Consider the following 26,215-nt stretch of genomic DNA (forward strand, 5'->3'; position numbering starts at 1 on the left):
CATCAAGCTAGCTCAGTGCCCTGTGATTATGCTGAAATTTTAGATCATGCAAGACCTTTAGAGAGAATGAGTGATTGGAGCAATTTAAAAGCAGTACTCTTGTAACAATTGTGTGTATAGTGAGTGCAGGTAAATGTATTATTCAGAGAAGTAGTTTTGAAGTACATGGTCTCCGGAATTATTTTAGGTTAAGATTTTTACAGAGTTCAACATCAAAGAAAATGGGAGATCAATTACATGGGGCTGTAGTGCAGAATCGGACCCAAGCCTCCTCTGCTGGGTGTGCATTATTTTGACTGTATCTTTATTACCATGTGTTCCAACTGCCATTCCATGAACTGCAAGAATGGAAACACTAATTTTTAAATTAAACACTAATGTTAATTTAAAATAAGCACAAAATCCATAAAGCACAAAATCCAATGCAATTCAAATAAGCAGAATAATTCTGTTCTGCAGGATTAGACGAAATTAAACTAGATTTGGAAATTTCAAAAGATAAGAAATGTAGGCCCATAATTTAAAAATGAACTAAAATGACAATATAAGATAAAACTAAGAGATGAGAAGGATAAAAAGATTAAGTGAGTTTAAGAATTCAAACAAGAGGATTGGAGATGTAGCTCAGTGGTAGAAGCGTGGCTAGTCTGCATGAGCCCTTGGTTCTGTTACCCATCATCACAAAAAAGAGAATGAAAATAAGAAATGTCAACATTTAAAAAGTAAAGTCTTAGTGACTTGAAATAAGTCAGTGCAATTGAAACACCTTGACATCAGTCCCCTTGCAGGAACACTTTCACTTTAAAAGAAGAGGCCTGGAGCCTTGGACCTGCCATTTCACTGTTTGGCGCTGCCTGGATTCCCACTTGGAATATTTGCTTAGGAGCTGTAAGGAGCTGCGGGGTTGTGTGCCTTCACACCAGCAGAGGGCAGCTGCACAGAAAAAAACAAAAAACAAAACCGGAGATCTGCTGAACTGCGGCGGAGAAGTGAGAAGGCAGGGTATCAGTGCTCAGAGATTGTTGGCTGACCTGAAAGGACGCTGGAGTGTGTTAGGGAGGAAGTGTTTTGTTTTCTTTACTCACTTTCAAATTCTGCAGCATCACGTATTCCCTCGCTACACTTTGGCTTTCGTTTCCTGGGTATTTCTTGCTCAGGATTCAGTTCCCGTGATTTGCTTTTCCCTGTTTTTAGCAACTGTAGACAGATTCTTTTACTTTAGCTCTTGAACTTCTTGATTCTTCCTTCCCACTCCCCTTATTTACTAAAGTCTGAGATCTTTCCAGTTCTCAAAACACACAAACACCCCTAACTTCCCCAACCCATGCATACAAACTGTACCCATCCACTCACAGACTCAGATGTGCACACACGTAGACACACACCATTTGTCCTGCCACACACATACGTGTGCATGCTTAGACTCACACATGCACACACAGCCTCTTCTACTCATGCATACACCCACGGTGTCCACTTACAATTCAGAGACATGCGGAGAACCCATACCCCGTCCTGCTCACGCATGCCTGTGCACCCACACATGCACACAGCCAGGTGAGTGGTCCTTTACCTTTCCGCCTTCTATCCTCTGGGTGGCTTCCCCCACTAGGCTTTCACATCTATCATTGGAGCACATCCCCTCTGCAACACAGATATAGATTAGCATGTTGTAAATTTATTGTTTCTTTTCCAGGGAGGTTGTATAAAAAGCTTTTCCCTTGTGCTCTATAAATAATGAATAATTCCATTAGAAATGTGATGGATGGTGTAACTTTTATGCAGAGATTTTTAAGCTCCATGTTTCATGTGTTTACTTTCATGACAACCCCAAGCCGTGGCAGGTCTGGAGCTCAGTGGCCTGACACTGCCAAGTATCCCTTGCCACATTTCCCAAAATGTGTTCTTAGGCTCTCAGAGATAATGCATGCATTTTAAAGAGTGAACTGGCTTCTTTAATACAGAACTCTCCAAAGCATTTCATATGATAATTTGCTCAGGACAATGCAGTATTTCAAAACATTTTTGGCCAGGAAACCTTATTTTTTCATTAAAACATTATATCTCTAAGTTCAGTGTTCCATAGAAAATAATTTAGGAAATAGTACTCTGATGAAAGTAGTGATTCTCCTCTGTGAAACACAGGAAGTGTTTAACAATTGCCCTTATTGAAAAGTTCAAATTGACCTCGGTATATTTCCATCAAATAGGCACTTCTTTATATTTTTAGTTTAAAAAAAAGTATAACAAAAATGTATCTGAGAGCCAATATGTGATTCTAAAGTCTCTTGAAATCTTAAAGCAGAACCAATAATTTTTTGTTTTATATTAATATGGTTTTCTGTAATATAGGTTCTTGAAAATCAGTGATCTTTATAAGGAAGGTGGTCTAATTATATTTTCACTGGGTATTTCTTTAATTAGAATGTCAGTTCTCAAGGCATGATTAACAAAATGCGGAGTGTGTGTATGTTTGTGTATGTGTGTGTATATGTGTGTGTATCTTTATCAACAGAAAAGCAAGAGAAAGAATTCTAATGAATCCCCCTGGGGAGAGAGATTGCAGACCCAGTGCTAGTGGAGATGGAGTGGTATAGCAGGAATACCTGTCCCCTTTGGAACACCTGTGTTTCCTTTGGAACTTTCACCTGTAATGATGGGCCCCAAATATCCAAATACTGCACCAAGTCTTCCATATGATTCCTTTACTTTTATTTGTTCTTCTTAGTTATACATGCCAGTAGAGTCTATGTTGATATATTTATGTGAACATGGAATATATCTTATTAGGATCCCAGTCTTGTGGATGTATACAATGTTGAGATTCACTGTGGAGTATTCATATATGTACATAGGAAAGTTATTTCAGATTCATTCTACTGTCTTTCCTATTCCTATCCCTACTTCCTTTCCTTTATTCCCCTTTGTCTAATCTATTGAACTTCTATTCTCCCCACCCCTGTTGTAGGTTAGCATCCACATATCAGAGAAAAAATTTGAACATTGGTTTATTAAGATTGGCTTAGTTCACTTAGCATGATAGTGTCCAGATCCATCCATTTACTGGCAAATATTCTAAAGTCATTCTTCTTCATGACTGAGTAATATTCCATTATGCATATAAACCATGTTTTCTTTATCCATTTGTCTTTTGATGGGCACCTAGTTTGGTTCCATAGCTTAGCTCTTGTGAATTGTACTGCTACAAACATTGATGGGGCTGTGTCACTGTAGTGTGCTGATTTAAAATCCTTTGGATATAAACCAAGGAGTGATATCACTGGGTCAAATGGTGGTTCCATTCCTAGTTTTCTGAGGAAGCTCCATACTGCTTTCCAGAGTGATTGCACCAAATTGCAATCCCACCAGCAATGTATGAGTGTACCCTTTCCCCCACATCCTCACTAACATTTATTGTTCCTTGTATTCTTGATAATTGCCATTCTTACTAAAGTGAGGTGAAATCTCAGTGCATCATCATTGCCGCCTGGTTCTTAGACCTCCTTGTGTGCACCTCCTGCGAGCATGGGCACCCCATCTCACTTGTAACAGGTCATTCCACTTTGGTTAACATTTCTGCCATGAGCAAAAAAGGGTCCTCAGAGGAATCCAGCCTCCAGGTGGCACCAGCCTTCCTTCTGCTTCATACAGTGTTTTTTCATACAGTATCCATCTCTACTCTTTAGCTGTGAATTCTCCAGGTTCTCTTCCTATATTTCTGACTACACTTTCTGTCTTCTTTTTGATTCTCATCTCTCAGTATACCTTTTGAAATTGGTATAAACTGGGTGTTCTTTAGTCTGCTCTTCTTACTTGATTCACTTTGCTAGTGTGTCATTCCTTATCTTGTGTCCAAATACCCCTAACACTTCCTGAATTCCGGGTGTATATTTGCATCCACCTGTGGACACCACTGCCCTCCGTTTCCAGGCTCCTTAGACTTAGTAGAGGCAAAACTGAGCTCATATTTTTGGTGACTCCTTCCTTTTAGGAAATATCACTCCCCCGACCCTTCTTTAGGCTCCGTCAGAATATGTGAATCCTTCTATCATGATACTGTCAGTTAATTGCAATAAATCTAACATGTGTGGAAATATATATGTATTATGAATATTTTCTATAAAACTAGTTCTCACAAAAAATATATTAGTTCCTAGTGAGGAATTACCCTGTATTGAATATTCCTGTTGGATACTATTTGTCCAAGTTTCCAAAGACATCCTGTCATGAGGTTATCTGCTTTTCATGAGGAGGATGCAATGTATACACAAGTCATGACTAATGCATGCTGACATTATTGATTACATATCATGTCTGAGCTCTAAACTCTTTCCATAATTCCCCTAAACTGAAATGTGCTTTCCTTAAAATTTATGCACTTAAAAAATGTCAAGCCAGTGTCACCATCTCATGTGAAAGTGGCTCTACTCAGATAGCCTTTGCCAAGAACATATTCTTCAAAACAAGATGTGTCTTCAACCAGAAGAGTACATTTAGTGCAAAAATATCGCGCAAAAGTTAATACTTTGCCAAGGCCGTTTGGAGAGTTTGTCTCAGTGACCAGTTTCTCCTCCACAGGGGTTGTCTTATCCTGGCTGCAGATATTAATGGTTTAGAAAATAGTAAAAAGGCAGCCATCCCTTTTCCTGCTCATTTCTTTGTTGCCATCCTTTCAGAATAAGATCATCCTGGACCCCATGACGTTCAGCGAGGCCAGGTTCCGGCCGTCCCTGGAGGAGAGGCTGGAGAGCATCATCAGCGGCGCGGCGCTCATGGCTGACTCCTCCTGCACCCGCGACGACAGGCGCGAGCGCATCGTGGCCGAGTGCAACGCGGTGAGGCAGGCGCTCCAGGACCTGCTCAGCGAGTACATGAATAATGTAAGTCCTGGGCTCTCGGTCCTCGCGTCTCAGTGCATTTCCTCCTGTGATCTTGTGGCTGTTAGGGAAGAATGGGTAGCATCGAAAGAGATCAGGTGTTCCCCGAAGAGTGTCAGGTGAAATCAGAGATCTGCTTTGGGACAGTCTGCGTGTCCTGATTTCGTTTCAGCATGCTTGTCTAGTATTGAATAGCTTGGTGGAGACTGAAATCTTAGGAAACTCATTTTTTTTTTTTTTTTTTTTTTTTTAAGATGAGTGATTTCTTCTTGGTCATGTTAGAGACTGCCATTTGATTTAGGTAGGATGCCACTTGGTAAAGGTAAAATGATTGATGGAGATAATGGAGATGCTGAGTGAGTTCTCTTTCACCAAGTGCACAGTGAAAGCTATGGATAGCTATTGATGCTAATCATAGATCCTAAAGGGATTTCAAGTGTTTATATAGCGTCCGGTAAGGTGGAAGTTCTAACTGCAGTAAAACTTAGAGAAGTGTTATTGCTTTATTATGCAAGTTGGAATTCTTATAAGATTTTTTAAAATCATTATGAGCAGCCTCCATTGTATTGAGGACCAGGCAATAACTATCTTCTCCCTCTAATTAAAAATGTGACAGTTTTTGTGTACCATAAACTGCAAGAATTTTTTTTTTTTTGCTTTGAAAGACACTATATATAATGGTTGTATTGATTTGTTACATTTATCTAACTGGGGTAATTCCCAGTGCTTTCAAAAGTGAATGATCTGAAGCCATGTCCTGGACTCTTTGGATTGTGAGAATTCAGTATAAATTGGAAAAGAAAAAAAATGTAGACTGAATCAGATCTGGATGTTATATGTTGAATGAATGTCCTCTGTAGTGGTCAGGTAGGTAAGACAGTAAAAATCTGCTCACAGCTTTTGAAATCCATGCTGGTATTGTACCCCAAGGCAGTGCTGAGACAAAGCAGCCCTTCAGCATCTTTACCAGCCCCAAGTAAACATGTACAGCTAGCCAATGTGCAGCTCACAGATCAAGCAAGGAGTGAGCATTGGCATTGACAGTGCTGCTCCTGCCAGACTCTCCAGAGGACTTTATTCAGAAAGCAAAAGGATATTTAATGAGAACACCCTACAAAGTAAAAAATCAAAATCTGTTTTCTTCAGATTCTTTGATTTTGGAAGACTTGCCCATTTTCAGCAAAGAATAAAGTGTGGATGCATCCTGTGGTACCCAGCTGCTCATGAGGACTTCTCTCTAGGACCCTGGATGACCAGCACTTTCTGTGGTTTGGTCTATGGGTGTGATGTAGGGTTCTGGTAAAGATGTTGATTGCCCATGTCTCCAACCCCCAGCAAGTCTTTTGAATAGCAGGTTTGTCAAAAAAGAGTGTTTATAAAATCTGTGACTCTGTTTCTTGTTGTTTTTAGCAGAAAAGCAAAGGGCTAATTACTTGTCTGTGAAATTTTGTTTTATGTTACTGCATGCTGGTATTGCTATCAGTGAATGATTATTGACAAAGACAGTGATGGTTAAAATCTCAGCATAAATAATTCAGGAAAAAAGTTTGTTCCTGTGAATGGAAATCACTGACTGTGATTAAAGAAGAGTCGATGGAGAAGTGCCATGCAGTTTTCAGCTCGGTGTCCAGAATCCTGCTGTCAAGTGGAAGTTTTTTTCTTTCAGTATGAATTCATACAGATCAGCAGAGCTGATGGATTTTTTGTTTTAGAGACTCCAGGTTCTCATTTTTTGTTCGGAAACTTGTGATACAGGAATATTTTGTCCTTTTATTAAAATTTGGTTTCCATTTTGACATGATTGCAGGGAATACATAGAAGGGTAAAGTGCTTAAAATTTAAAGTGTATAAATTTTATTCATATTGAACTGTCAAAATCAAAGCCTGAAACAAAAAACCTCCTATTTGACTTTTCTATTAACTATATAAAATTTAGATGGACTTCACACTCCTTTTGTGATTTCAAGGTAGAATTGGATGTGGCTAGATTGCCCTGTCCAGTGTACTTATTCTAGTACATAAAATCAATATTTATTTTATTGTAGTATGTATTAATTTTTAAAAATTCACTCACATATATGCCTTGAAAGAAAAGTCTGTTGCAATTAATAGCAGCCCAGTAAATTAGCCAATCATCCTGGGTATTATATTTCTTTTTCAATTTTATAAACTTTGGGGATAAAGATATTATCAAATTATCACCCCACTGGTTTTTATCCTATTGTGCTAGGCAATATCATTAGGATAAAGAAATCATTAAACTAAAAATATTTTAAAATTGACATAACTGATACTTCTGGCTTCTAAAATTCTCCTGCTCAATCCTTGATGAAAATTGAGCTTCTAGTACTCCCTTGCAGCCAAAACTGCTTTAGAACCTTGTATATGTCCAGTGGCAGGGACTGAAGAGAGAGGGAGACTACAGAGAGCTGCTGTATGCTGAGTGGGAGAAAACTGTCTTCCTGGGGCCTGGGCTATGGTCTGACCCATGGTGACTCTGGGCTCACTAGGATTTCAGCTCCTTATTTGATATTACCACAAATGTATTTTCAAATGAATGAATCGCGTTTACAATGTGAGGAGGTAACAAAAATTATATACTTAAAAGAAACAGCAGTATGAGATAAAAACCCAGGTAAATAGACACATGTGGTGAAAATTATTTTAGGAATAATTTTAGGAAAGTCCTGAGTGGCTTTAAGTTCTGTCAACTTTCAGGTGTAACCCAAAGTGGAAAAGTTCTTAAATACAGTCTGCCTTTAAATACACCATCACTATGTGGAGATGGATGAGTATAGAGTTTTGCGAAAGGACAGGTGACCTTTAAATGTAAATTTGGGTTAGTACCATCAGTGTGGTTGTTGGATATTTCGTTTTTTTTACTTTGTTTGTTTTTTGTTTTATTGCTGAGTAGTATAAATTGTTCCTAATTATAATGATCACATAAACTTTCCTCTGGAACTTATAATTTTCGCACAGATTTGTTTCAGGGTAGAAACTTCAAAAAATATTTTTAACTGTAGATGGACACAATACCTTTATTTCATATTTTGTATATTTATTTTTATGTGGTAAACCCAGTGCCTCACACATTCCAGGCAAGCGCTCTACTGCTGAGCCACAACCCCAGCCCAAAACTCTTTTTTTCATTAAAAAAAAAAAAAAAATCTTAGCAGAAACCCCATGACAGGATGCAAGTAAGCATGGTATTTTGTTGATAAGAATTTTGTGATAGATCCAAACTTAGAATATTTTATTCATTGAACAAATGTTCATTGTCTCGTGCCTAGCTCCTTTGTGGCAGACATTGTTCCAGTCTTCTGGGGACACAGAAATGAGCAAAACAAGGATCTTGGCTTTCATGAAGCTTATACTCTAGAAGGAGGAGAGATGATAAATGCATAAGTAATTTGAGCAAGCTTTATTTCAGTTGGTGATAAATGTAAAAGAGAAACAGAAATCCTGGGAGGTAGGAAACACGTGGGACTGCTGTAGAGGGACTGACTAGGAAGATGAGAAGATGACATATCAAGGGTGAGGGGACAGAGAACACTTGAGGTGGAAGGAGTTAGGATGAGGGGCTAGGGCCTTCCTCTGAGGACCCAGGTGAGCCAGAATGACTGTGTGAGAGGAGGGGTCAGTAGGAGATAGAGTTTGCGAGTTAGTGAGGGGTCCAGCTATGCAGGGCTTCATGCACTTATTAAATGGAACTTGGCTTTCATTCTAATGGAATGGGAGACCATTGGAGAGTGTCGGTAGAAAATGCCACGATTCAGGTGTGGAAATCAGGATTCAAAAGTGCCAGGGTGAAAAGCAAGGAATCAGGTTGTAAAAGTGGAAGGGTGGAAAGCAGGAAGGCAGGTGAGGAGGCACTGGGCCTTGGAATACTTCATGAGACAGTGGTGTCCTGGGCCAGGCAGTAGTGTGGAAATGGGGTCACGTGTCCAAATTCTGATTATATTTTTAATAAAAATATGCTTATAAAGTAATTAGTGGGAAAAATGTGTCTGCATATGGATATAAAGTAGACACTGAGATGGCGAATGACAAGTTGCAGACCTGTCAGCTGCAGATAATGTGATATCTTCACTTGCTTTTAGTTGCACAAAAAATTTTGATTTACTCAGATGTAGTAACAATTTATAAATAGCTTACTTGGCAATGCCTGCATACTCTTAGACAGATTGCATTTGAAAGGGTAGTTAAATAGAAAAATTTTGTTCCAAAGTTCTATTACCAAAAGTGTCTAAGTGCAGTTCACATTCTTATAAATGTAAAAGACTAGGCGATATAATACTTATTCCAAATACTAAACTACAATGCAGAACTATAAGATGAAAAATTAATACTTATTCTAGGTACTAAAACTATAAATGCAGGACAATAAGAAGCACTAAGCCATTACTTTTTCATGCACAATTTACTGTTCTGCCTTGATGAGAATGTGTAGTGAGCAGATGTGCCTGGACCTTGTTGTGTATTGTGGTGCTATACAACCTGGTTCAATTTTATATGTCTGCACTGTCTGTGTAGCTCTAAATGTTTTAAAAGATTAATGGAGAACTATAGTTTTCTTCAAAAATCATACAATTAGAGTTCAACTGCTTGTATAGTGATGGCAGAGATCCTGTTGGCATAAAATAACTTGTTGTTCCCTATTAGGTTAAAATATAGAAAGTTGCTTTTTACTCCTATTTTTAAAAATAATTGAAATTGCATATTTTGTAAAAATATTGGGATCCAACTTTTTCAAACTTCTTGAAGCATCTAATGTATCCCCTAACTTGTAAACCACTAATGTACAGTATTAAAAGCACACAGACACATGGATGTGTGGACATATACACACATTATAAGTGCCTGAGGCATTATCATCATAACCTTAGCTCTGGATTGGAATGTAAGGACCGGGAGCTCCTAATGGGGCCCGCTGGTGAGGACCTGAGGACTGGTGTGCTCTTTAAAGTCATCTGCAGCCCTGTTCCCGGGCTCACAGTGCAGCTGTGCTTCCACACGTTGATCCTCAGTGTGGTATGAGTCATAGGTGAAGTGTTACTCAGGGCCTCTGGGCCACAAAAAACTGTGGCTTTACACTGTGTTTTACTTTTTCATAGTAAACAACAAATGTATGTTCGTTGTAATGAATAAAAAGCAAAGAAAGGAGAAAACGTTATTAGCCTGTATAAAAAAGCTCTGCTACAAATTTGGTGTAGGTCTTTCCAATGTTTTTGAGTGTTCACAAGTGCTTTATTACACATGCACACACACAAACAGAATGTCATGCTTTGATTTTTTTTTTTTTACAAAAAATGGACTCACTGTAAATGGTTTTATAATCTATTTTCTTTACTCAACATATTGTGAATGATACCATATCAATAAACATTCTCTAACCATATATTATTGACTGCATAGCATTTTATTGTATGAGTATATAATAATTGATTTACAAGCAATTCATTTTTAAGTGTACTTATAGAAAAGATGTTCATAAACATTAAGTAAGGAAGACTCATCACATTGTCAGCATCGTGTCCTGATTTATACCCAAAGCATGACAAAGAAACAAAATAGGAAAGGACTGAGGACAGAACTTTACAGTTTATGTAATTTAGGGGGTTCCTGGAAAGTTTTATGAAATCAGACTTTTGTACATAGGGAAAGCTTCAATGCCTGTGAATTCTATTCAAAATTATCTTATGTGTATTTTTCTGTATTTTATCCATTTCCTGCTTTAATTTGATTTTTATTTATCAGAGTTTCTGAGTCATCCATATTCTATAGCACTACTCACAGGGCCCGGAACAACTAGTGGACATGTTCAATACCTGGTTTTGACTATGGGGTCCCAGAAAAGTATTGAAACCTTCTGAAGGAAGGGTCATCAGAGGGATGAGTTTGGCATAGGAATTGTCACCTCGCCACATTTCTCCAAGATGAGAAGGCGGGAAAAAGACCCAGTTAGTTAATTGTTATTCCTTAAGAATAAGGCTAATTGTTGGTGCAACAAAGAAATTTGTTACCAGTATAATCTAGGCCTTCTCTAGTCTCTCCTTCCCATTATAATGTATAAGAAGGTGTTAAACACAAAAGTCAGTTTGGCTAATTTTGTTAATGTGAGGGGAGGGCAAGCTGGGGAACCAAACTCCTCAAGTTGAGGGTTTTATGGTTTCTCCCAGAGGTGGAAGCTAGGGAGGAAAAAGGAAAAGAAGAGGGTGGGGATAAGAATCTAATGAAAACAGGAGAGAGATCAGTAAGCTAATTATAGGTTTTTCTATCGGAAGGTTTGGCTTAAAGCAGAATAGAGAGGCTGGGAGTGCAGCTCAGTGGTGGCGTTCTTGCCTAGCATGAACTGAAGCCTGGATGCCATCCTGAGCACTATAGGAGGTGGGGGGAGAAAAACAGAAAAGAGAGTGATGTTTAAAGTACTTCTGAGCCATCTGTGACCTGATGTTGCCATTCCTCCCAGGACTAGCCCTCCATTCTAATGAGAAATTAAGAGTTGCCTTCAAGGGATTGGCATCTTCATTCAGTGGAAAGATTCTTAATATCCCACACGTGGTGCCTGTAGGGAGAAGATTTTCCTTGCCTTTTCCATGTTCATATCTTTTCTCCTCCCCCTTTCTGTTCTCTGCCTTCAAGTACATTTACCTCCATTCAAGTCTTCACCTCCATTAATTTTGAACTCTAAATTCATCTATGCTCTTATGTTCCCATATGAAACTTTTATTTCATTGAAGAAATAGTTCTTTACTCATTTTTACTTAATATTTTGTGATCAGACATGTAAAAACAGAATCAGGTTTATCAACTCTTTGTTCAAAGAGTAAAACCATCCTTTGTTCTTCCAAAGAAATGTGGTTAGTATGGGAGTCTTTCAGAGAGTGCTTTGGACTTTTGTCCTTGAGTCATGGCATTTACAGTCCACCTTCCTGCATTTTCAAGTATCTTTCTGGGCATCTCCCAGAGGTGCCCTGGAATTAGAACAGGGAAATACAGACTTTTAAATTTTTGTCTTACCATCCTTCATCTATTATTGTTTTCCTTTCCTAAAAGTATTCAACTGGATTTGTTGTGATGAGATCTCAAAACGTCATGGGGCCTGTAAGGTGGCACTGACTTAGACACAGGTGGTGGGAGAACATCTACTGTGCTGGCAGAACACATTCCCTGAGTAGAATAATGAGAGTGAGAGTGGAAGAGAGATTTGCCAGGTTCTGGGTTTCCACAAAGCACTTGTGCATTGGCTCTGAGAGGCTCCAGGAGAAGAGCCAGACTGGTTAGTGCTTGGTTGGCCTTAAGGTGATCTCCACACAGCATCCAGTGTGGGTATGGAGCACTTGGAACCATAGAAAGCAAATCCAGGTTCCAAAAACAAACTCCCCACCCAAACTTCTAATTTTTGCCCTTCAACTCTGATTTGAGGACCTAAAGTCCTAAAACCCATGGAATCACATTTTAGAGCTATAGAACAGTATCCTGTTAAGTCTGAACAGTAATGGAGCTTGCTGAGAACTTGTTTACAATGGAAAAGGAGATTTGAGCAAGCAGTACTTGTATCTTCTTCCTCTACCCTGCACTCAGCAGTCTCTCTTTCTCTTCTTCCCTCTCTCCCTCCCTCCCTCCCTCCCTTCCTTCCTCTCTTTCTTCCTTCTACCAACACTGCCTGGTAAAATTCTTGAACATTCTTTTGTATGCATGGATAAGCTTACAAGAATGTAATCAAATTGCTACGAGGCAAAAAAAAAAAAATGATAATAAACTAGAGGTAGGCCTGTGAATTTCTCATGGTCTAGACTTGGGTGTTAAATGGGGCATATATACTTGTGTACAAAGACCAATACACAAGTCTGGAGGCCCAACTGGATGGCCAGTCAGCTTAGACCTTGGTAGAAAGCCTGAATTCGCAGATGGCGATAACAATTGAGCATGATCTAAGAAAATAAAGCTTCCCTACAGAGAGTAAAATGGGAATATGTGCTGTCTTGGCCTTTAAAGAGCAGGGAAAAAGTGCTCCCTCCTGCAGGACTTTCTAACCATAAGCCAACAACCATTCCTTATCAGGACCAGGAATTGCATCCCAGCATGCCTCACCACTAACCATAACTAGATGCTGGGTTTTCAGGTACTTGGTAGAAGCAAATACCAGTGCCCTCCAGAGGAACACACTGTAGATCTCAGAACTCAAAAAATTTCCCAAGATGAAGTCACAAAGAACAGAAAATGACATTCCAGAATCACCAAAAAGCAAAATCAGGCAGGCCATCAATAAATGAGAATTGGTATAAACAACAACTGTAGATTAGACTTAGAAGGGCTACAGATTTATAATTATTATGTACTGATTATAAAATTAAAGAAATTGAAAGTGTGTTGGAAGTGATGAAAGAGCAAGAGACTATCAGAATTGATGGGTTATAGTAGGAGGGCAGGATTGGGAGGTGTGGTGGTAGAGGGAGAAGGTATTATTTGACAGGGGTAGGCAGAAACCTGGAACAATGAGAAGACTTAGTAGTTGAGTGTTGCAGTAGTTAGTTTTTTGTTACTGTGACCAAATGCCTGGCAGGAAAAACTCAGAGGAGAATAAGTTTATTTTGGCTCATGGTTTCAGAGGTTATGTCCGTGGATGGCCAATTCCATTGCTGTGGGCCCACAATAAATCAGAACATGGCAGAAGAGTGTGGAGGAAGAAAACAGCTCAGAACATTGCATCCAGAAGGCAGAGAGAGCAGAGGGACCAGCATGACAAGATAGAATCCCCAAGAGCATTCCCTCAGGGATCCACCTACTCCAGCCATGTCCCACCTTCCCACAGTTACCACTTAGTCCATAAAGTTAGGATGGGACCATTAGGTCAGATTAATGGTCTAATCATCTCACCTCTGAATATTAGTGCAGGAGCTTTGGGGGACACCTCATATCCAAACCATAACAAGCGTCCAGCCTTTGCTATTCAGAATGATGCTGTCCACACACTATTGCTCCAGTGCTAGTAGTCATCTCTTAGAAAGAAAATGGAAATAAAAATCTTACCCAGATGAAAAATTAAATTCTAAGAACTCTAGCCAGTTTCTTTGTTTATCAGATAAACCCTTCAGTACATCCTTGAGATCTGTTTCTGAATTGTACAAGGTCAATCAATATGAGGAGGAAGAAAAAGTAGCATCATGAGATACTAAGGGAATGTCCTTAACTTAGTAAACAGAGCTTGTTGACAGCATCATCAGATTTGGCTGTTGTAGTTAAGGCAGACTGGACAGATAATTCATCAATTGGTCTTGGGAGAATCTTTCCAGTTTCTCAAGGAAGACCTCACAAAACTGTCACAAAACTGATAATCAGCATGCTTTCTTCAAATGGATGAGTCTGGAGAAAAACCTTTCATTTGAGTTTTCAAACTATACAGGACACCTCGAACTCTGGATTTCTCTTTCTTGTTCCAAAGATAAGCTTCAAAGAGCCTCCTTAGTTGGGTCTAATGATGCCTTGAACCCATCCTGAGAAATATTTCTCTTGATTCTTTTAGGATATTATTATATTCTAAGAGTTGGGCATTTCACTGGTGGTGATATCTCTAGATGTCTCAGACACACCAGAATTCTTTAATACCTCAGCTTTGCACTTATGACCCCTCTGATTGCAATGTTTTTCTCAAACTTTGCATAGATGACTTCTCCAAGTTTTAGCTCAACTGTGTTCACTTGATTGCATCAGTACATTTAATTCTGCAATTACACCTGCTGCATTCCAAAATTGTATCATTTCTTTAAGTTGTTAATATCTGTTCCTCTACTAAAATTTAACTCTTATGAGCAGGAATAGTGTATTGTTCACAATCCCATAGTAACTAGTGTATCTAGGGTGGCACATGGAAAACTGTATATAAATATATTTGGAATGAATGAATAAATTACCTTTCATTCCCCTCTAATGATAATAATAATAATAATAATAATAATTATTATTATTATAACAACTGATAATAAGGAAGAGGAGGAGAGGCAGGAAGAGAACAAAAGAAGAAGGAGAAGGGGAAGAAGGGAGAAGAAAGTACTAGCAGAAGCAGTAGCAACAGCAGCACCACAACCAATTTGTTTTGAGACCACTGAGTCCCATGTCTTAGAATAAAATGATTTCTCTTTTTTTTTCTACCACCTGATTTTAAAAAAAAAGTAAGTAAATTAGCTCAGGTCAACTACTTGGCTTCCTCATGCCTCATTTTTAGTGCCTAGACCTTTCTCTGTAGTTAAAGCTTTATTTAAATCCCTAGCAGAAGCCAGCATCATTTTTTTTTTTTTCTAGAAAGGCTTGAAATGATCCCAGTAACTAGCAAAGAGAAATTGATAGAGTATGCCATTTTCTTGCTTTTCAGTTCAGAGAGCTCCACCAAACCACTCCATTTTATTTCCATCATTCCAGGTTGACCTGTTTGGGCAATCTCCAGGGATATATCTGAGGGGCAGGAGCTGGACCATTTTTATTTCCTATAGCTTTCTACAGGTTGGACAAGAAGTTTGGAAATTACTTGGCTTCACCTCCTGAAACACACAAAAGTATTTCTCTCTGTACCTAAAGAGAGAAATCAGCAGAAGTTTACAGTCACAATATAACTTTTAAAAATCAGGTACTCTAAGCTTAATGTAGGGGAACACACCTGTAATGCCAGCAGATGAGGATCCCAAGGTCTAAGCCAGCCTCAGCCACTTAGTGAAGCTCTAAGCAACTTAGCAAAACCCTGTTGCAAAATAAAACATTATAAAAGGGTGTGGATGTGTCTTAGTGGTTAAGTATCCCTGGGTTCAATCATTGGTACAACAACAGCAGCAGCAACAATAGAGAGAGAGGGAGGGAGAGAGAGAGAAAGAGGAAGAGAAAATTTAAGCACTCTGTCCCCAGCGTCCCAGAAATACAGTCTTAGAGGGGTTTTTAATCTCCCAAGTCTAGCAAATACTCCAGCTGATTCTTATAAATAGACAAGTTATGGAACCCTTGGTGTAATAGGTCAGTGGATCAAATCAAGGGTTGATTTAATACCACACAGATTTGGGTTTTCTTTTTGTGAGGGGAAATAAATACTATTGTAAGAAACAATCAAGTAAAAGATCTTTTTGGAATTCTTTTTTGAGTTATGTGTCCGCCCAAACATGTAAGATATCAGAGAAGTCTCTTAAGCTGGATGGTTAATCTTCTCTTTGAATTTATTTGACATAGACAAGCAGATCATCCTGTGAGCTGCTAATTGAAGGGTAGCTATTTTTTAAAACAATCCAACTGTCTATCCTCACCACCTTCCTACATACCTACTCCCCCATCTGTAAAAATACAATTTATCATACTTAAAAGAACTGTGCTCTCGATAAGTGCCAAAACTAAAATATCCCGTCTCACTTATTATTCAGAAATTCTCTTTCTTAATAACTTAATTGCTGACTTCAGTTTCTACTAATTCTACCAGTTTGGCTGCAGCTGGGAAATTTACATCAACCCAGAGCAATGCTTTTTCTAGTTTACATCTTGAATTGAGTTTTTGCTCTAGATTCTTTTAATGCCTATTCTAGGGCACAATTTCGAAGAGGTGACATTTTGCCTGACTGCTCTAGGAACTCTTAAATCAGTTTATAAAAAAACCACACATGGAAATCTTGAAAAGCACATATTTCAGGGTCCTAACCCAGTTCTGAATCAACTGAACCTACAGGAATGCAGCTTGGAAAGTTATATTTTAGCAAATTTCCCAAGGGATTCTTCTTCCACTTCTGGATCCACCTTGGACTAGGCCAGCAGAGAGGACTAACATGACTTAACATCATTAGATTCAGGAATAGATATCATAATTTCCTTTTTCTGTTCCCTTCAAATTATCCTTTTCCATTTCCTGCTATGGACCCATTGGAGACCTTTGTAGGCGAACATTTCCTCCCTCACTGCCCCCCCACTAAAGTAACCCAAGGGACAACATTAACATATTCAGCGAGTTTTGCCTCAATATATTAAAAAAAAGAAAATATTGGCCTTTTTAATTATATGTTCTGTGTTCTGCAAACTTGCATGTTAGGAGAAATCAGTTAAGTGGCCTTTAGTCTAGTGGCTAATTTCATACTTTTAAACCTTGAAAAATAGACATGCAAATTCTTTGGAAAAGCTATTTTTCTCTGTATTCTCTTGAGGGTTAAAAATAAAAAATTCTTTGAAATTCAACTTATTACTGACATTGCCTGATTTTTTGTGTCTTATCCCTTCTGTTCGTCTCCTTTCCATCTTCTAATTTATTTGTCTCCATTAGTAAAACATATAAAACTACATCCTTTTCTTAATTTTTTTCAGTTCTTCTAGGACTCTTAAAGGATTATCAACCATTTTCATAAAGGCCTTGCATTTTGATTTGAGAACTTTTAGATAAAAATTGGCAACAGGCTCACTTGAGGGATTGTGGAGACAAGTAGTTAAGGAACTTTCCAAGGTCACAGGGCTGCACACAGATAAAATCCCAAGGAACTCAGGTCTTCTGGTCTCTGTATTGCCACTCTTGGATCCTTTTCATTGATTCCTGTTGTACATATCAATAGATCTAGACATAACTTTGTATTTTTTGCATTCTCTTTTCTCCATTTAAAGTCCAGCACTGTGTAATGCCTTTCTTTTCTGTAATATTTTTTTTAGTTCTCTCTGAGTTAGAATCCAGAAAAATCTTTCTGCAAGCATCTGGAGAATAACCTTGTGAGAACTCCAAATCGAAGGCAGACATCAGAGTTTTGCAGGACAGCCATTAGAATTCATCACAGAGGAGCAAAGAAGAACCTTTGTTAGGAGGCGTAGGGTATAAATGGAATCAGATAATTGAATCATTTTTTTCAAGGGTACAGACTCTCATGATTTCAGGCTCTAGGTAGAGGCTGTCAGCTTTGGAGGAGACAAAGGAAGAGGCCATGACCATAGCATCCAGCATTCCTAGGTCACCTTTTCTAGTATCCAAGGTGCTCAGTTCCATGGCTCTGTGCTCAACTAGCCATGTCTGTCCAAAGACCTGACTTTTACCCTTTTTTGAAAATAAACCTCTAGTTGCCTGCAGCTTCAAAGAAGAGCGATCTGGTAGTTTGCTTTAAAAAAAGAAAATACGAACTTACTATTTATTTAATTGACAGACAGGGGTCCAGTTGCTTTTTAAATAGTTTCAACAGATCATCCTTTAAAAATAGTCTCATCTTTCTCCTCCCTTTCTTTTAAAAAAGCTGATGTCTCAAATCTCTGCATCTTTAATGTTTTTGCATGTAAATCACATTGTTCTGATCTTGTGCATTTCTAGCTGAGGATTCAGCTTTCTCAGCCCTGCTAAATGAGCTAGCACACATCTCTGATAGCTGGTTGTTTTGTTCTAATTATTTTTTTTTTAAGATTGATGCTCTTAAAAGACAATTGCTTTATGGTTATTTTAATGGGGTTTCAGAAAATAGTGATAATAAATGTGTTAAATCTGCCTTCTTCTGCCACACCTTACTTTTGCTAAAAGCTAAATTATGGGTTCCATCCTTCCCTATATCCACAGGACATGTGTTTTTGTACTCTAACTCGACCACATAGATGAACTAAGGTAAGAGGATCAAAGCATGTTTACAGAATGAGTTGAGAGTTTTGGATAAAAGTAGAGGCGAGACATAATGCATTGGAGTAAAGCTTAGACATAGGAATCCATTTGATCTTAGTACTCTTTGCATTTGGGTGTTCACATCATTCTTAGTGAAAGCATTAAAATGTTTCTATCTTAGACCTTGAAGGAATTGTGGTTGTGAATACTTTGTAGTTAAGTATGGTAACTATAGAAACAGAATTTTATCACTTGGTGATAAATAATTTTTAAAAACTTTGTTTCAGAGTCTATGTGCTGCCCTATTCTGCTTAGGAGCTGACAGATAACAGTTGAACAAATGATAACAAAATGTGACCTTTAGCACTATGTTCAGGAAGAATTGAGTCTAGTGTTATTAGCTCAACCCTGTTATTAGAAATAGGCAATTTTAAGTATCTTTCCCAACATATTTGGAGGTACAGTATCCTTGTAGATGGAGCACTCCTTTATACTTCCTTGTTTTCTAAAGGTTACTTTGAATCAAATAAGATGATCTTTCCTGTTACTTTTTCACCCTGTGATATTATTTTATATATGACTGGCACTTACAGTTTTATATTCTTAAAACTCAGTCAGACATATGAACTAATTATTTGGTTTATACTAAGACACATTGATGTATTTATTATTATCAGTTCACATTATTATATGAAATCCATAGTGACTGCTAAAAGTAATGGTAAGAAACAACAGAATATTTAACAGTGAGGACAGGTGTTAGGGAAGTTCTTGTGATGTATTCCTAGTAAGGATTATTAGCATTGTACCTTATTAATTTTTTCCTAGAAAATTAATATCTCCTCCAAATATTCTCACTGATATGAAGATTATTTACTAGCTAATCACATATAGTTTGGCATATGTCTATATATGTTGAGGTTAATAAAAATTATGTGGTTGATTTATTAGCTTTGAAACTGTATTTCCTGGGGCCCTCGGTGCTTCACAGTTCCTGGGAGTGAATAAGCAAGACTTTTGGTTCCCTACACTCCAATGTTTACTTTTCCTTGAGCAGTCCCAATACTAATTGAATTAAATATTTGGTCTTCATGTAAAATTTCACCTGTGGGTGGGGATCCTTTCAAGATCTGTTCAAAAAATAACAAAGTGTTTGTTTATGCCTCAAGACTTTTATCTGAAATAGACAGATAATTGATGAAAATTTAATTAGGAGGTGTAAATTATTTAGGTATTTGTGATTATATGCCTGGATCTGAAAATTAGGATATGACAGAGAAAGCAGGCTCTTTGCAGGTAGGCAGGCCTGTCCTCAAGTCTCCAGATGACTCTGAGCTTCTGTCATTGTTCTGGCTGTCCATTTACACTAGCTGTGTGAAATCTCCCCAAGCAAGCCAGGATAGGTCTGGCCAACTCTCTGTCTCCTCTTAGTGTTTCTCAGCAGCCTCTGGCCAGATCTGTCACTCCCTGGGGCTTCCCTCAACACTCCCCTTTGACTCCACGGTGCCCTTCAGGCCAGGCATAGCATTCTGACTGTGAAGTACAATACTAGAACTCTTGGCAGTTTCATTTTCACCATTTTCTTTAGAAATTGTCATATTTTTTCATTTTAAAAATAGCGTGCACATGATATTTGGCAACAGAAATAAATTATCATGTTTTAAAACATCTCCATAAAACACTTTATTATTGTGTTGCATTTTCATCCCTGATAGCCACAGATGAATCGGAGGCCTTGTCTTACCCTGTAATGAAAATGTGATTTACACCAATTCAGTTCAGCAGAAGTAATGCTTATTTCCATGTTGGGTAAATTGATCTGTTTATTTTCTTTAACTCACAAAAAATAATTAATAAACTTTAGAATAATATTTTTAATTTGAATATTACAGTAACATATTTTCTATGTGGCTGTTGTCTGACCAGGGTAAGGTAATTTTTAGTTTTATAAATAAAATTTATAATTGAGCATTATTTAGTTTATTCAATCCAGTCTTATTACAAACATTATTAAAAATGTATTGAGAGGCTTGACATGTAGCTCATTAGTAGAGCACTTGCTAGCATGTGTGAGGTCCTAGCACCACACACATGGAAGGAAGGAAGGAGGAAGGAAGAAATAATGTAATATATTGAGTGTTATGTATCATTTTGTGATACAATAATATTGAATGTTGCACAATGAGTGGCTTGTTTTTTAGCTCTTTGAGTGTTACCAAACTATTAAATTCCTTTCAATTATAAATGAAAAGTAACTAGCAAGATAGAAATAAGTAGATATGAATCAGATTTATAAAGATAGGGATAAAATAGCAAAGATAGCACTTGAACTATTCCAAAGGTGTGAAGAAATAAGGGAACAAAAATCAAGAGTGAGAAAAATTCTATTTAAAAATTGACTAATTATCTGAATAGACATTTCTCAAGAATAGAATAGTGGTTACCAGAAACTCGGGAATATGGTAGGCAATGGAGATGAAGAGTTTGGCCAGTGGGTACAATGGAGAAATAATAAAAAATTTAAGGGTTTTCTTCTTTTTATTCTTTAAAACATTATTATTTTCTTTTTAGTTATATATGACAGTAGAATGCATTCTGACATATGACACATAGGGTATAACTTCCCATTCTTGTGGTTATAGATGATGTGGAGTATATTCATATATAAACACAGGACAGTTATGTCTGATTCATCCTACTGTCTTTCTCATTCCCATATTCCCTTCCTTCCCCCAAATAATAAAATTTTAAAGTGATGGACATGCTCATTACTCTAAGATGATCTCTGTCCAATGTATACAAGAATCAACACCTCACATCATACATCATGAATGTGTATAAATGCTATGTGTCAATCAAAAATGAAATTAACTACTTAGAAAATATTCTTAAAAGGAGAGTATATTTTGGGCAATAGGAATGACATAAGGTAAAGTTTGAAATGCAGATGTGAAAGGTACCCTCTAAACATGGTAGCACACTAGCTTTATTAGATTAAAAGACTGAACAGAAAAATGAAAGTAAGTTTGCAAAAGAAGGTTAAGATTAGGTTACAGAGACCTAGCATTCCAGATTTAAAAATGCATTCTTTGGTTTGATATGCAGTTGTTTACTGAAAAATTTTTTGTTTGGCTTGAACATGGGAGTGGAATCAGGAAACCTATACAGGAAATCAGTATGTCTGCCTGAGATGGAGAGTGGCTTCTCAGAGTGTTCACTGGAGACAGGAGACCACAGAGACAGTAGTGACTCTTGAGAAGAGACCATGCAAAAATTAGGAGAGGAGACAGTGGAAATGAAAAGAGAAAGACAGATTAAGGTGAAGGATCAGTAGTAACTTAATGACTGATTTTTTTTTTTTCTCCTAGAAGATAAAAGGAGAAAGGACCCAAAAGTATTGCTTTTATTTTCTTATGAGACATATTTATTACTTATTCATTGAGCTAATATATCTCTGAGTTGGAGATGATCAAATTCATTGACAGCATTATTTTTTCAAAACAAAAACAGTTTAGCAGTGTTTAAAATCTGCTGTATATTGGGTTTGATCATAGGTTGTTACTGTGTAAATATTTGTCTTCATCTGCTGCTTATCATATTCACATGGTAGAATGTTGTCATCTTTGATTCAATATTTACAGCTGCCAAAAATTCCTGGCATAAAGCATTGTGCAGTCCTGCTGAGTCTGTGTTTATGTCTTAGATATCCCAGGGTCCATTTAAAGCCTAGGTCCCTTCACTGATAACTTGCTCTGTAAGCAGGCCAGCATTTGCTTCTCTGGTGGTCTTTATCAACTCACTGTATGGGGTATAATAAATTCCAAGAAGTAATTTTAGCCAGGTGTGGTGGTACATGCCTGTAATCCCAGAGACTTGGGGGGTTGAAGCAATAGGATTGCAGACTTGAGCTCAGCTTCAGCAAATTAGTGAGACCTCAGCAACTTATCAAGACCCTGTCTCAAAATAAAAACTGAAAAGGACTGGTGAAGCACCCCTGGGTTCAATCCCCAGTATCAGAAAAAAATTTATTTTAGAAATAAAAGACATTGTGTGTGTGTGTGAAATAGCCTTGACACAGCATTGAATTTGAAAGGGTAATTTAACTTTCTTCAGTTTATTTTAATTGTTTTCTCTGAAATTGAGTGCTATCAAGGATTATGTGTGTGAAATTCTAGAGATCACAGGAAGCACCCCATAAGAAACTCAAGGATCTTCATGAAGGGTGATCTGGGGCCTGAAATCCCTAGATAGTTGTATGTCCTATGGCAGCTATTAGCTATATAGTCTCAGCTGCCATGTTGATTTAAGAAGTGACATTTTCATTAGAAAACAGTGCTAACACTATTTGGTGTCCATTCTATATAAAACACCATTCTAGACACTATGGGGAATATAAAATTGAATACATTAGCCACTCTATTATATCTTCAAGAAAATTAGACCTGTAGGATCTAGAAATATACTACACTATTCATTATCTCTGATTTCAAATAGCCACATTTGGATCATTGTGGTTATTCATAACATGATGAGGTAGAAGGTATTTTGATTAATCTGATTCAGATGAAATTTGATACATTATTATCCAAGAAGGGAATTATTGCCTACCACAGAACAATTGACAAGTCTGCCCAATTTCCATTCAGCCTGAACCTACTTTCATTAAGCATAGGTGGTAAAAGTGGTAACGTTGAATCCTATGGCAACTTCAGATATGTACAGATGTCCCAGAATGAGTCAGTCCCTGGCAGTCTGGTATGAAAGCTCACTGGGTAGTACCCTTCTGCCCTCGATGCATTGCTAGGTGATTAATCAATGCTGATAATAACATGGCAATAACTACCATACCCCTGACCTTGGGGTATATATTACCTCTTTCACAATGAAGCAGAAAAAATTGAGTTAATATATCTCTATTATTAAATATGACTTTTAAGTTCCCAGATAAAAATAAAATCTGAAACGCTACATGTGTTTACTCAATATGAGTCATATAAGGGTAATCTCATTTCTTCCTTTATGAGGGAGATGTGACAGGTTCCATCAAAGTTTTTACACATTTTTAACATCTTTCTGGATAGATCTAGAGACATTTTGGTGGATTTGTAACCAATTAAGTTATTCAATTCAAAATGGTCAATAAATTGATTCCAGAGGTAGATTTATGATCGTAGTCTTTAGAAAGTAACAAAGGATGATGCTCAAACAGGACTCAGGAAACTGGAGATGTTTTGATTAGGAATTACAGTAGGAAGAAGACAGCTGTCTCCAATATTGAAGAATACTTTGAAAAAGAAAAAAGAGACTTATTCTACATGGTTACCAAAGTGTATGTAAGACCACACAAAAATATTTAGGCTCCATAGAAGACAAACAGTTTTGTGGATCCAAAGCTCTCCAATAAATTCTACCAAGAAACACCTTGACCTGCCTCAAAATCTTTTGAGCCAGATCTTTGCTGCATAAGAACTGTGACCATTTAGCAGTGATACTGTCCCAAGAACTTAGAGCATGGAATTGACTCTAAAGTTTTCCCTAACCCTGACATTTTCACCTCTGTAAATTTATAGAAATGCTTCTGTGGGACTTAGTTTGGTTCTATCACCATCAAGAAAAACTGTCCCCTGAATATCAGTTGTCTAGTTTTTCTCTTTTTTGGGGGTGGAGGTACGGGGTACTGGGGATTTTACTCTGGGACCATCCAACACTGAGCCACATCCCCAGCCCTGTTTTGTATTTTATTTAGAGACAGGATCTTACTGAGTTGCTTAGCACCCCACTTTTTGCTGAGGTGGGCTTTGAACTCTATCCTCCTGCCTCAGTCCCCACCCTGCCTCGCAGCCGCTGGAACACAGGTATGCACCACTGTGCCCAACTGTCTGGTTTTTCTTTAGTTCACTTTATACATGAAGCTCATTGAAAAATTAGAGGGAACTTTGGACTATGAGATCATCAGAATGGAATTGATGCTCTTTCCACATTCCTTACTCTTTAGTTCTTGACAGAATAATTTTGCAGTTTGCCTAGTATCTGGGTTTTAGGAAGGAAACTGGCTACAAATTATCAAGGATGATGGAGAATTCTTCTTGTTACAAGAGATAATGGGTGGAGCTGGAGAAAATCATGCTAAGCAAAATAAACCAATCCCAACAACTAAAGGCCCAGTGTTTTCTCTGATATGTTGATGCTAATTCATAATAAGGTGGAGGAGGGGACCCGGAGAGAATAGAATTACTTTAGATTAGGTAGAGGGGAGAGTGAAGGGAGGGGAGGGGCTATGGGGGTAAGAAGGATAGTAGAACGAATCACACATTATTACTCTCTGTACATATATAACTATATGACTGGTGGGATTCTACATCATGTACAACCAGAAGAATGAGAAATTATACTCTATCTATGTATGATGTATCAGAGTGCATTCTACTATCATATATAAACAATTAGAACTATTTTTTAGAAAAGATAACTGAAGTTAAAATGTCAAAAAATATATACATATATGTAAGACTGCTAGTGAACCAAATAAATTTTTGAAAAGCAAAAAATAAATATATATATATATATATATATATATATATAGAGAGAGAGAGAGAGAGAGAGAGAGATAATGTGGGTTCCAGCCACCTTCTTCACAGGTGAAGACTCTTTAGCTTGGTCTTTGCAACACAACCTTGCATTATCCTAACTTAGTTTTTGTTTCTGGAGAAGGTAAAGGTAAAGACTGCTGGCTTTGAAGCATCTGATGAAGCACAGATTTCCATTTTGGATTTCTGCTGTGCACCTTGAGCCAGGCTACCACTGTAGACTCCCTGGGGGCCAGGACCATTTGGCTGTTAATTAATGCTAATGATCCTGGGCAAATTTTCTCCAAAGGTTACACTGGCAGTTACATATTTTCCGAGGTTGCCACCAGAAAATCAGTTCTATTCTACAGAGACATTCCTTGAATAATTCCATTTATTTGTGGAGAAAAACTCTACTATGATTTTTATTTATTTATTGTTTGTAGTGCTGGGGATCAAACCCTGGACCTCGTGTTTGCAAGGCAAGCACTCTACCAACTGAGCTATCTCCCCAGCCCTCCACTATGATTTTTAAAGCATTAGATTAACTAGTGTATATATATGTGTGTATATATATATATACATATTGATATATGTTTATATATATATAAACCCAACCAAGTATATTCCTATGAAGGAAGAGCTAGACAGTTTTTTGAAGTATCCTTGAGCTGTTAAGAATACCACAGAAATAAATACCACTCAGCAGTATAAAGCAGATCTGAGCTTCTGCTTTCTGACAGAGCAAGTGAACTTGAAATTTGCCTTTTTATTCAACCTTCATGTGGTTTTGACTCATTAACTGTAAAAATAATACATGATTTTTTTAATCTGGTAATTTTGATTATCTAATTATAAATTATACAATGCAATAGATAATTTTGATATGCTGTACAATGGAACTCTACAGGGTATACACAGGTTTAGTAGTGGTTAGTAAACCTTGCATGTGACTGGCTCTCAAATAAGTTGTGATTTTTTTTATCATTTAAATTCATTTGACATTTTATTAATTCATTTTATTAATTGCATTTATTTTCATTTTATTAATTTCATTTTTAATTTATTTTCATTTTATTAATTGCATTTTATTAATTGCATTTATTTCTGAGGAATAAAGGATACTTTTTAAAATTTAAAATTTAATTATAAAGAATAAGTTCAAAAATTTTTTTTTCTTTTATCTCCCT

At 37.4% G+C, this 26,215-nt stretch overlaps 1 protein-coding gene across 4 annotated transcripts in view; it reads left to right on the top strand.

Annotated features, from left to right (window-relative positions):
- Nucleotides 1-26,215, top strand: part of CTNNA2 (catenin alpha 2) — a 1,097,968-nt gene that overhangs the window by 365,619 nt on the left and 706,134 nt on the right. For all 4 annotated transcript variants that reach the window (XM_079111126.1, XM_079111127.1, XM_079111124.1 and 1 more), the window contains exon 7: nt 4,677-4,880. In XM_079111126.1, coding sequence (XP_078967252.1) covers nt 4,677-4,880 — 204 coding nt within the window. The remainder of the gene's footprint in view (nt 1-4,676; nt 4,881-26,215) is intronic.

Source organism: Sciurus vulgaris (assembly GCF_902686455.1).
Source record: "Sciurus vulgaris genome assembly, chromosome: 14".
Lineage (NCBI taxonomy): Eukaryota > Metazoa > Chordata > Mammalia > Rodentia > Sciuridae > Sciurus > Sciurus vulgaris.